Source organism: Dipodomys spectabilis, unplaced genomic scaffold (genome assembly GCF_019054845.1).
Source record: "Dipodomys spectabilis isolate Male_0828 unplaced genomic scaffold, ASM1905484v1 ptg000015l, whole genome shotgun sequence".
NCBI lineage: Eukaryota > Metazoa > Chordata > Mammalia > Rodentia > Heteromyidae > Dipodomys > Dipodomys spectabilis.
Genome location: NW_024870692.1, coordinates 9,853,110 through 9,865,407, shown reverse-complemented (window position 1 = coordinate 9,865,407; position 12,298 = coordinate 9,853,110). Strand labels below are relative to the sequence as shown.

At 36.0% G+C, this 12,298-nt stretch overlaps 1 protein-coding gene across 1 annotated transcript in view; it reads right to left on the bottom strand.

Moving 5' to 3' along the window:
• The window catches only part of Prex2 (phosphatidylinositol-3,4,5-trisphosphate dependent Rac exchange factor 2), a 255,031-nt gene that overhangs the window by 90,083 nt on the left and 152,650 nt on the right, over window positions 1-12,298 (bottom strand). The window contains exons 24-25 of the mRNA XM_042666524.1: window positions 3,556-3,775; window positions 2,348-2,555 (exon numbers count right to left, since the gene is read on the bottom strand). Of these exons, the coding sequence (XP_042522458.1) occupies window positions 2,348-2,555; window positions 3,556-3,775 (428 nt within the window). The remainder of the gene's footprint in view (window positions 1-2,347; window positions 2,556-3,555; window positions 3,776-12,298) is intronic.

The following is a 12,298-nucleotide window of genomic DNA, read 5'->3' as shown; positions in this document are numbered from 1 at the left end:
CTGGAAAAGCATCTGAGATTTACTTCTGTTGCTTGAATAAGAATAATTACTACATGGTGAGAAAATTGTCTCCTAACGAGCCTTTTAAATAATTCGTTAAGCTCAACTGCACTGCAGAACCTATGAATACAAAAAGCCATGGAGAATGTAGGTCCTTGAACAACTGGACTGTTTTAACATGATTACATTGTAGATTGAATTATGAGGAACAATTTTAAATTAGAATTAAATTATATGCTCTACATGGAGAAGACCAAGATTATGTCTTCAATCATTTGTTCATTTCATATCGTTTTCCTCATACACATGCAGAGCTGGGAAATAGCTTTCAGAATGAGAGAAAGTTTGGCAAGAAATTTGGGTGAAAAAAAAAATATAATTTTCAGGAGCTTCAGCTAAAAGAAAATCCAAACTCCTTTGTGCAACTAGATATTTAAATATAAATATTTTAAACTAAGTAAACAAACCTCTGTGGTTCAAGATTTCCCTTAAAAATTTATCTAAAATACCTAAATCTAAAAAGAAAAGTCAGCAAAATAATGACATGTGGATGAAAGCTGGGCAATGTTGGGAGTGGATGCATTAAAGAATTTGTCTCTGACTCAGTTTCAGAAAGCACATCAACAACCCTGCCACTGACTAAAGAAAAGTGGAGATAATAAATAGCTCTTGGCCTAACTGGAAATGTGAGACAGGTCTGGATGCTCTTCTAAAGTTCCTTTGAGAACTAGGCACTACAATTCAGTGCCCTATACCAAGGATTCTATACACTTCCCCAATATCTTCAGAAAAGAACAACTTTCTAAAATAGAAAATATCCATGTCATGAAATCACATTTATTAAATAAAACAAATGCAATGACCTAAAATGTGACCTTCTCTCTCACCAGGATTCCAAGAGAATTCGTAGTTATTCAATTGCTTAAAAATAGTATGTTGTCTTAGTTACCTCAGACTGTTTAGTTCATCTCTAAATGGGGAAGTTGCCATTTAACATTTTAGAATAACTAACTTTTTAAAACTAGTTCCTTAGGCATGGGAAAATGAAATTCGAATTATAAATCACTTACAAAGCTGCAAAAAGTCACAATTAAATATATATTTGAAGATAATTTTAAAAAATATATATATAAAAAGATGCACCAATGACTTTTTTCATAACTCAGAAATTCTACATTTATTATTTACTTGTTTATTTACTGATTTATTTAATATTAGTACTGGGGCTTGAACTCAAGAGTCTCATGCTCTTTCTTGGCTTACTTGTTCAGGTTAGTGCTCTACTACTTGAGCAGTAAATTTCAAAAATATATAGAAAAAATGAGATGAACTCTACCAGTGTAGGGTTTAATGATTACAAAAGCGTGAACTAAGTTCTAATCTCATTTATCTATGGAAGGATGAATGACATATGTATGTGAAACACACAGTCCATCTGTGCCAGCAATTTAAATCAGCCACTTCATAAAGACACTACAATGAAAACAGAGTATTGATGCTTATATAATTTTCAGAAATCTATTGACTTTGGATATATAACTTCTGCTTCTTGAATGGATGATGAGCAATCATTATAAGCAGCCATGCTGTTAATTGTTTTCAATGTTACTTTCTTTAATTTTTCCAAACCTGGAATTTGTTATTATCATCCCTCCATTCTGAAAATGAGAAACTCAACAATCCCCAAAGCCATGCAGTTCCAAATATCCTGAGGTGCCTTAATTAGATGTGAAGCACCACCAGAAAGAAGCATGTGACAAATCACCCTTCAGCGCTCAGGCGATTCTTCAACCACCACACTCTTAATAAGAATCAGACTTTATCCAGTTCAGAACATGCTTGTCAACTCTCAACATCTTATCTAGGTGAAAACTTCTAAATTACTGGCCTTGCTATTAAGACCATTGCTCAATAGGCCATTAATTCAATTAGTACAGAGAACTGGTCCTGCAAATAAATACTCTTTGCATCCGCTTACTTAACAATAATGTTATGCATTTATTATTACTTTGTAAGGTCCAGAAATATCTCTTTAGTACATATACATCAAATATTATTCCCTGAACTGCATTGAAAACAAGGAAGCCCCCATAGTGAGTAAACAGCAGATATTTCTCAGTGTAATATTTTTCACACAGAGATTTAGCATTCTTCTCTAAAACATAATTTTATCATAATCTTCCCTGATAATAAATGTTTAGCATATCATTTTAAGGTTCTAGAATAAAAAATATATCTCTAGGAGAAGTACAAGTCTGAGAATTGAGAAACTGAATGGATTTGTCAAAAGTCATTTTCTACATCTATTTTTTATTAAATACTTATGAGTATGACATAAAATACTTACTCATCTATTTGACAAACACATAACTCCACCTCTTTCAGTGCAGTATGGAGTTTTCCCAGAAGCTTCTGATAAATATCTTGTGTTTCCAAATCTTCTTCTTTCAACAAATACCGGAGACCATGGCCTCCTTGTTGTCCCAGAGATAGACCAGAAGGTGCTGCCATGGTAGTAATTGTGTGCTGAATGTACACCATAGGGCTCAGTTTCCCTGAGGGGTTAAAATTATTCCATGGTGATATTGGTTACCTTTGACTTACGACTATCCACCCAAATACAGTTTATTGATCCAAACTTAATAAAAATATAATGTTAAACCAATGCTGAATTAAATCCAGGAATTAAGGTTTATGGGAAATTGTAATTAGAAGTTACTCAGTTCAACCCTTGTTCTGTTGCAATGGTGTAGAGTAGCCTTATATATTGTCTTCATGAGCCTCAGCTATTTTTCTCCAAGTTATAAGGTTAGTTCAGACTAGTGACTGTAATTTGAATTTAGGATCTATCACACATTTGAGGAAAGCAAGAACATTCAATCCTTCTTAAAATTAAATAATATAGAAGCATCATGTTACATAAAATAAGCCATGTTCAGAAAAGGTCACATGTCTTCGAATGTATGTAGATGCTAGACCTAAATGATAAACATATATGTAAACACATATAAGATTGTATCTATCTATTATTTATCTATCTATGATCAAGCTGAATAAGTACACTGTGGGCAAGATAAGATGGTATGGTGAATGAAGCCTTTTTGATTAATTAACAGGCACTTAACAAAAATGAATATTAAGAAGTTGAAACAGGTCCTGTCTCAAATGTAGGTACTAATTGGAAAGAGGCAGGTGGATGGAGCAGGTGATGGATGACAAATATTTTCAGAGTATTTTTGTAAATGAATAAAAATGGAACAATTGTGCTTGCTCAATTTTGTTTCAAAAGGGGAAAGAGGGAGCGGGAGAATGATGGAGGATTATGATTAAGACGTATTACATGCATATCATGCACAAATGTATTATATTAATAACCTCTGTGCCAATCGCTCAAGCTAATAAAAAACCCTCTAAAAAAGGAAACAGCAAAACTGATGGTTTGTAATTTCATGCTTTAGATACTTACTTGGAATTATCTGAATGGCTAGAGTGAGGGATATGTTCTTTATAGAAGTTACTCTTCATGACTTGATAAATTTCGAAAAGCTAACCTACCTTGCTCAGATTTATTTTCTTTATCATGAGAATTATGCTTCCTATTATCCAGTTGAACACCAAATGCACTCCCCAGAGAAGTTGATGTTTTGGGATAAGAAACTTCCATCACATTGACATGGCAGTTGGTAGGGCAGAAATCACTGCTGTGCAGTGGAGAGATTTTAGATTTGGCCTGTTTAAAGGTGGGCCAGGCTCTATTCTTTAACACTCGAGAGAACTACAAATTAAAGAAAAAATTAAAATCACTTGAGCACATAGTAATAAGTCAGATATTTCACTTGCATCGCCTGTAACAAAAATCACAAGAAAATTAAATCATGCCAACTGGAACAAGGGAAATCAATTATAAGTTGTTAGAAATTAAATGGTTATCTCAGAGTCCAAAGGTTCTTAATAAATCAAAGCCATATAGACTGAAAATGTATAAAATTGCTTTGCAATTCTGATTACAGTTGAGATGCTAAAAAAGAAATGAAATCCCAGTGAGCACACCACTTCCTAGCACTCAATTCCACAGGCTCCCAGAAGCTGAGAAAGTTTAATAGAGAAACTCCACCCAGAGACCCCAAGGACAAGAAGCAGATCTTTAACAAGGCAAAATAGTGAAACAGGATAGCTTTCAGGTGAAGGGTAGATGAAAAGTGGGATTATATCAGGAATCATCAGAACCAACCAGAGCATATGTCTGAAAGCGAGATACGGCCATGTTGATCTAGATTTGCTGGATGACTATACTTAGCTAATAATCACTGCTGAGCTCTGGGATCAGAATGAGTATGAAGACTGTTTGCACTCTGCTCTTCTGTCAGTCAGTGGAAAGTGACACTCAAATGATTGAGACTTCCACTGCTTCAAAGGGTGCAATGAGTTTCCAATCACATCCATCTGCTCCTTCCCTAGTCCATAAAACTTCCCCGAGTCTGATCCTTACTCAGCTTATTTTCTCTCTGAACCTTCTTTCCTTTTCTCCTTAAACTCCTTCTGGCTTTCATACAGTTCCATTCACATACTTCTTACTCACTCTCAGCCTTTGTTACATGTTTTATGGTGTATCTAGAAATTTTCTGCCAAATTTCATCTCTGTATCTTCAGATTCTGGCAAATAACTGAGTTCCTTTCCTGTGTCCAAGATTAGGTTTCCTGGTCACTCCCTAAATTATAGTACACTATAATCCTCCTTGGAATTATAAAAGATTGCTAATCTCAGTTGGAAGATGGCAAACTTTATAAGGATACTAACTAAAAATGTCTTGCGCCCTATTAATAGGCATCTCACAGAACTGAACTGAATTGTGTTCTGATAGCAATGTAAATGACTGCTTTGAGAATACAATTGGCTAACTGTGGGCTATGTATGATGGCCGCAGTAATGAGTAGGATGGTGTACAAGTCAATTTCTTTTATTAATCTTGGGAAAATCAAGGAATTTGGATGACATTTCTATGTCTTCTTCTTACTTGAAAACTATAACTGTATTCCCACCTTCTTATTCTATTATTATTAGGGTAATAATTACAAAAGCTCATCACACACACACACATATACACACACACACACACTTGTATACATACATTATATATGTTAAACTGTTTTCAAGTCACATGCTAGAAACTAGGTAGCTCAGTGGATGTCAGCATGTTGTAGAGATCTAAAAGGAAACAGGATGAAATTTAGGAAACTATTAATGAGACCACTCACAAATTTGGTAATAATAAGTAGGGAAAAAATCATGAATACCAAAAGAAAATAAGTTAGATATTTCCTGATCCATCTTCCTCCCTTTCCTAATACACCACCTTACTAATAAACACATAGGACAGATTCAGAATTTAAAGAAGCCTATGCACATAGAACCTTGAGGGATGCTCCAAATCATAGCATGCATGAATGAAAACTGCAACACATAGACTTAAGAGACACACTCAAATCGTGGGAAACACCTCAGGAGACACCTCAGGATGTTAGACAGCCACAAATTCTTTTCCATTGTCAATTTAGAATTAAATCTTAGAGATTCTCCCATGATGCACAATGACATAGGAATAAATGTCATGCCGTCACAGTACCCATCATTGTAAGAAGTTATGCTTCTCTTGCTTTCTTCTCTTTTGATTAGATACCCATCCATTCAAAATAGGAAGAGGGTATCAATCCCAGACATGTGCTAAGTGCCAGAAGTATAGCTCTTGTGTCTTGGAGGGAGCCCCTTGCCTTCATGCTCTAGGAGGGACATAGGTTAAAAGTGATATAATAGTCTTGTTAGGTATAACAATCATATCATTGTAATTATATGTACCACATGTATAAAATATGCAGTTATACCTTTATATCATATATATATACACATATATATATATGCCAGGTTATTAGAAATGTTGGTAAGTGCTGGTAGTTAAGAGGAGGATGTAATGAAGAACTACTAGTATGATCATAGATAGTGAGGATAAGAACCACATTCTAAGGGGGACCTCTCAGAACTATTATCTCAACAAAAACCTCTGTGAACACAGTATGGCCCCATCTTTGAATGCTTGGGAGAAGTGTTTGGTCACCACCTATACAAATGTATGTGAGCTGGTAAGACTCAAGGAGAAACCTTCCCTACCAAGAGCCTCTCTTGAGAAGAAAACAACCCTGAGGTATTTCCCACGATTTGTGTGTGTCTCTCAAGTCTATGTGTTGCAGTTTTAATTCATGCATGCTATGATTTGGAGCATCCCTCAAGGGTCTATGTGGTCAAAGGCGTGGCCTCTAAATGACACTTTCCCGAAGTGGTGGAATCTTTTGGAAGTGGAGCAGGCCTGGTGGAAGGCCTTTATCTCTGTTTCCTGTTTGGTGATATAAACTCTTTCACCTCACTCACGGATTATCGGGTTGATGGATTCTTGAGGATGTGGCTTGGTTATAAAAACAAACCTCTTTTCATACTTGATGGCTCATATGTGATGGATGCCCTTTATCATTTAGTGACAAAGCAGGAAGGTTAGCAGATAGTGATTAGATGTAGCCATCCAATCTTTAAGTTCCCAATCTCCAGAATTACAAGCTGAAGACAGGAGCTCATAATTACCCAGTCAGTATTGCTTAGTTATAACATCAGAATTCAGACTAAGGCAAGCAAGCATCCTCAGGTGAAGGAGGAGGCAGCAAGAGCACTCTCCCAGCCACAAGTACTACAACATCCTGGATACATTTCAAAGATCAAAACTGTGCTCCAAGCCAGCATGCTGGTACTCAGTTTGTAAGGAGTTCCTGTAATAAAATCTTAAAACAATAATGGTAATGGCCTTAGGTATTGAAATACTGACTGTGAGACCTGCGTGGGAAGGCTGATTGTGCCATACATAAGTGCCATGAAAACATCTGCCTATCTGTTTTTAGAGAACATCAAACGAAACACCAAATTCACTAATATGCTTTGAGAAAATTCCCTCAGGGAAGTAGAGGAGCTCCTCTTCTCAAGTGAAAATTGCAATTTTGCAAGACATGTACAGGGTAAATGGTCAGGTGAACTGGAAGGAACAAGCTGTGGACTTAATATGGTATAGCCTACCTAACATAAACGTACCATCATAGCTTTCACTGATCAGTTATGGACATCCCTCAGTACCTGCATAGGACTGGTTCTAGAAGACCCCAGAGAAGCTAACAGGCAAGGATGCTCACATGCCTAATATGTTGTAGTATTTGTAGAGAACCTATATCTATATCTATCTAGCTTTCTAGCTATCTATCTCTATCTATCTATCTGTCTGCATACATAAATGCTTTGCAAATATTTTTACATCATTGTTTTTATTTTTTCAGATTTGCTTAAATCTGCAGTGATTGAATCTGTGGGTACAGCACCCACAGATACAGAGAAACAGCTCTATTTAACAAGTGGCTTCAGAGTACTACTCTTAGGGATGTGGAGAAACATCAGTAAAAGTGGGTGGATTTGGGGTCATAGCTAAACAGATAGAATGTTTACTTTGCAAGCAGGAGGTCCTAGGTTTAATGCTTAGCCCCAAGATGGATAAACGAACACACCTTAGAGATGGAACTTCAAGTTTTTAATGTACTAGGAGCTAACTCATGAATCAATGACCTTGGATATACATTTAAATCTAGTTATAGTCACGACTAAAAACCAGAAATAAAACAAAGGCAAGCTATTATTGTGTACATGATCTCCCACTGAAATTAAATGTAAAACTCTGACATGGACTTACACTTTGTATTCAAGGTTTTGCACATCATTTTCCAGATCCATGTAGTAATTTAAGGTCTATATGGAATTAACAAGTAAAGCCACTTGGAATATTTAAGGTAAGGCTTCCAAATTTTCCACATAATATTTTTTCTCTTAGATGTTTACATATGATTCCCAATATCTAATTACATCCAATTATGGAATTACTCTACATCAGAGAGATGATTCTAGAATTAAGAGATGTTCTTAGGGAAATTTCACAGAGGATGTTATCCAAAACAAGGCACAGTGTCACATTCAAATCAACTCTCCATCCCACTCAGCTGAGAATAAATACTTGCTTGGGATTCGTCTAAGTCTCTAGTAAAGTGCACCTAGCCACCAACATGGACCAAACACACCTATGGTCTGCACAGCTGACCAGGAAGTCTATTGCAATAAATATTACTACAGAATTTATGTAGAAACTACAGAAATCAACTCATTTTTAATTTATTTTTTGCCAGTCGTGGGGCTTGAACTCTGGGCTTGGGTGCTGTCCCTCAGCTCTTCAGCTCAAGGCGAGCGCTCTAACACTTGAGCCACAGTACCACTTCCTCATTCCTATTTTTAAGACCTCAAATTTTAGAGTCAAAATAAAACAAAGCCAGAGTCCCTCAGAGTTTAGTTTCTATGGATACATTTTATTTCACAAAGAGGAAAGTGTTGAAGCTTTCCTTGGGAAGAAAAATAAGTTGCTAATAATTGGTAAAAAGAAATAGGTGGAAACCTAAATATCGATGTGCATGAATGCTATGGTTTCTGTTGTCATAGATTGACATATATATTGAAGTAAGCTTATATAACTTCTTATTGCTTTAGGTAGCTACATCTTATTAATAATGAAAAGGTCCCTGAAATATTTTCTTGATAACCTCTATTGAGTAGAAGACAGTCAACTATTTTAGGTATATTTATGGTTAAGTGACATAGTGACAAAGATAGCTTTAAAGTACCTTAGGTTCTAATTGGATAGAGGATGTTTTTATTTCTAAATTAAAAAAAGAAGTGAGAAGGCAGCACCTAGTCTATTTACCAGCTATTTGATCTGAGGCAAAGTCTACTGTGGGGGCAGAAGAAAAAGAATGTCAATACATGCATTTGTTTTGAGACTCAAACAATAGCAATAACATACCCAAAAGGGCTAGCTGTAATTTGTATTATTATTTTTATCCTCTAAAATTATAACCCATTAGCCTGTCCACATCTGTGTTGAAATTTTCCAAGATCTCAGTTACTTATGACTAGACAGAATATACTTCTCACCCAGGGGTCATGTTTTTGAAAATCTCAACATCTGTCATAAAACATGTATATTAAGTACATACTTCTAATCTCCTGCATTTATATTTCTTAGATAATTATATATTACAATAATCTAATATATATCTATTTTATAGATATATCTCTGTATCAATATATTATATAAATGTCTCTATATATTACTATACATATATCTATTTTATGCAAATATGTATTATATTTTATATAATTATATATCATATATACATATAAATATATATCATATATACATACATATATACATATATAATATATATTATATAAATATATAAGTAGATATACGCACCATATATATATATATAGTGTTTTTTGGTACCAGTCCTAGGCCTTGAAATCAGGGACTGGGTGCTGTCCCTGAGCTTTTGTGCTTAAGGCTAGTGCTCTATTACTTGAGCTACAGCCCCAATTCTGGCTTTTTGGTGGTTACTTGGTGATAAGAGTCTCATGAACTTTCTTGCTGGGGCTGGCTTTGAACTGTGATCCTAAGATCTTAGCTTTGTGAGTACCTAAGATTATAGATATGAACCAACAGAACCCAGCTATATTCTTTACTTCCATGTATTTTATTCTTTAATTTTTATTTTAAGTGTGAGAGGGCAACTACTTCAAATAATTTATTTATGCTCCTATTGCTCAAGTAACCAGAGCATCTTGTATTTCCCTATTCTTCCTGCTCCCATCCTGCAACAAGTATGCTCTTGTGATATTGAATCTATGATCTATGCAACTGACTTGCATGGCAAATAACATCTAAACTATAAATTATAAGATTTAAACTATACATAAAAGAAATTCGCTTTTGCATAATGCTGTCTTTTTCAAGGGTATGAGTGTGGGTACTGCCCAGGTCACTCTGCCCAGGTTGCCTCTATGAAGCATCATGTGAGAAAGTCATTAGAATTCAGACTAAGAAAAGCTATACTATATTTGGAAAAAAAAATGTGTATTGCAATAGGTTGCTTCCTTTTTCATTGTGGATACCAGGAAGCTGAAGACCAAATGTAGTATTAGATTTTGGCGAGTAAATAACTCTTGGGACCTGCTTACATGTGAACCTTTCCTTGGTGTTATATACATTCTCTTCTAAAACAGCTTTACTCTATTGAAGATCCTGACAAATATCCTTCTGTATTCATTTTCCTCTTCTTTTAGCAATAAAACTCCTCAAGGTTTAGTTAGACACACAAGATGTCAGCCTGAGATAACACTTCCTGATATCACTTTCACTAATGGAGTACAGTACAGTAATGTGGCTACTTCCAGGCCCAGAGGAAAATCTGCACATCCTTTGTCCTCATTTAAGCGTGTAGAAGTTAAGACAGGGCATTGAACCCACTTTGGCCTTGAGGAAGAGGGAAATATCCTGGAAAGAAGAGTAAAAATATAACTGCTGGAAGATTCATAAATGATCAAGCCTCACTCCACTAGACTTGTCAGGTTGAACTTGTATATGAAAACAAAATAAATCTACGTTGTTTCTTGGTCCTCTAGAAGACTGCCAAGTTAACTTGCTGCCTAACTTATCTTGATCCCAATGTGATTTTTTAAAACTATTTCCAGTGTTTTTTTGTTATTTTATTTTGGTACTTGTATTGTAAGGGTGGTTATAATTATATGTCAGGAAAGAAGTGCATTTCTTTTTGACACTTTCCAGTGTTCTTGTAGCATAGAGAACAAAGCAAAAAGAAAGGAAAAAAACAGATGAGAGGAAGATAGAGAAGAGGAATAGTAGGTGGAGAGGAGGAACAGCAGAGGAGGTGGAGGAAGTAAAGGAGAGAAGGAAGGAAGGAAGGAAGGAAGGAAGGAAGGGAGGGAGGGAGGGAGGGAGGAAGGAAGGAAGGAAGGAAGGAAGGAAGGAAGGAAGGAAGGAAGGAAGGAAGGAAGGAAGGAAGGAAGGAAGGGAAGAAGGGAAGAAGGGAGAGGAGATAGGAAAGGAAGGAGGAAGAGAGGAAGGGAGGAAGGGATGGAAGGAGACAGTGACCAGTTTGATATCTAGAATCTGTCTGACCCCTAGCATACTCTATAGACATTCATCCTTGAACATGAATGGTTCCAATCTTCGGTGTTCAAAAGGAACATAAAAGCATTTTGCATGGTTATTTTTTTACGTATTTTAAGATTTCACTTCAAAGTGTTGTCATACTCTAAACAAAAGGGAAAAATGGAAGAAAACAATTGTCCTTGGTTTGTGGAGGGAGTTAACCCACACAGCAAACAAGAAATGACCTTGAATAGCATGCTTCTTCATGTGACTGAACTTTAAAACAATAGTCAAGCAATGCACATGCATCTGAACAAGTTAAATATTATAGGAAGTATTCCTACTTGTTTTATTCTACCTGAGATGGCAAAGGTTTTCCTTCCCTTGGGTGTTCATTCACCCAAAACCCTATTCATATCACATACAATTAAGGAACACATATATATTGAGATAATTCATATTCTGAAGTGTTAATGTACCAGTTTTAAACAACGACCCTCATTTTGAGAGAATAATTAGTCTCCTACTGATATAAATACGAAGTATTGATTTCTTGTTAATGGACTCTATTTTAGAGATCAATCCCCATTAATTCTACCTTTAAAACATATACTAGCCAAGTGCTGGAGGCTCACACCTGTAATTCTAGATACTCAGGAGGCTGAGATCTGAGGATATCAATGTTTGAATTCAGCCCAGGAAAGAAAGTCTAGGAAATGCTTATTTCCAATTAACCCCCAAAAGCAAAAAAAAGTGGAGCTATGGCTCAAGTAGCAGAGAGCTAGCCTTGAGCAAAAAAAACCTCAGGGACAATGCCCAAATACAGTACCCAAGAACCAGCATAAACACACACACACACACACACACACACACACACACACACACACACACACACACACACACTCCCCAACTCATCAGATTTACTTTCTTCTCCACCCTTTCCATACTCCTCACTCAGCAAGTCTCAGTTGGTCTCAGGAAATCACTTCTAACTGGCTTCTGTTTCGCTACTCTCATCCTCTGCAATCCAGTCCTACAAAAGCATCATTTCTCCAAACCTTTAATCAATGACGTCATCTCCCTGCTTAAAACCTCACCGTTGGTTTTCACTGAAGTAAAAACTTCCGACGTCTCCAAACGTACAGTGCTTCATAACTCTTTGGCGCTGTTTCCTGCAGAAGGTTCTGTCTGACCTTATGACTGTCTATTCTCCCTGGCCACCT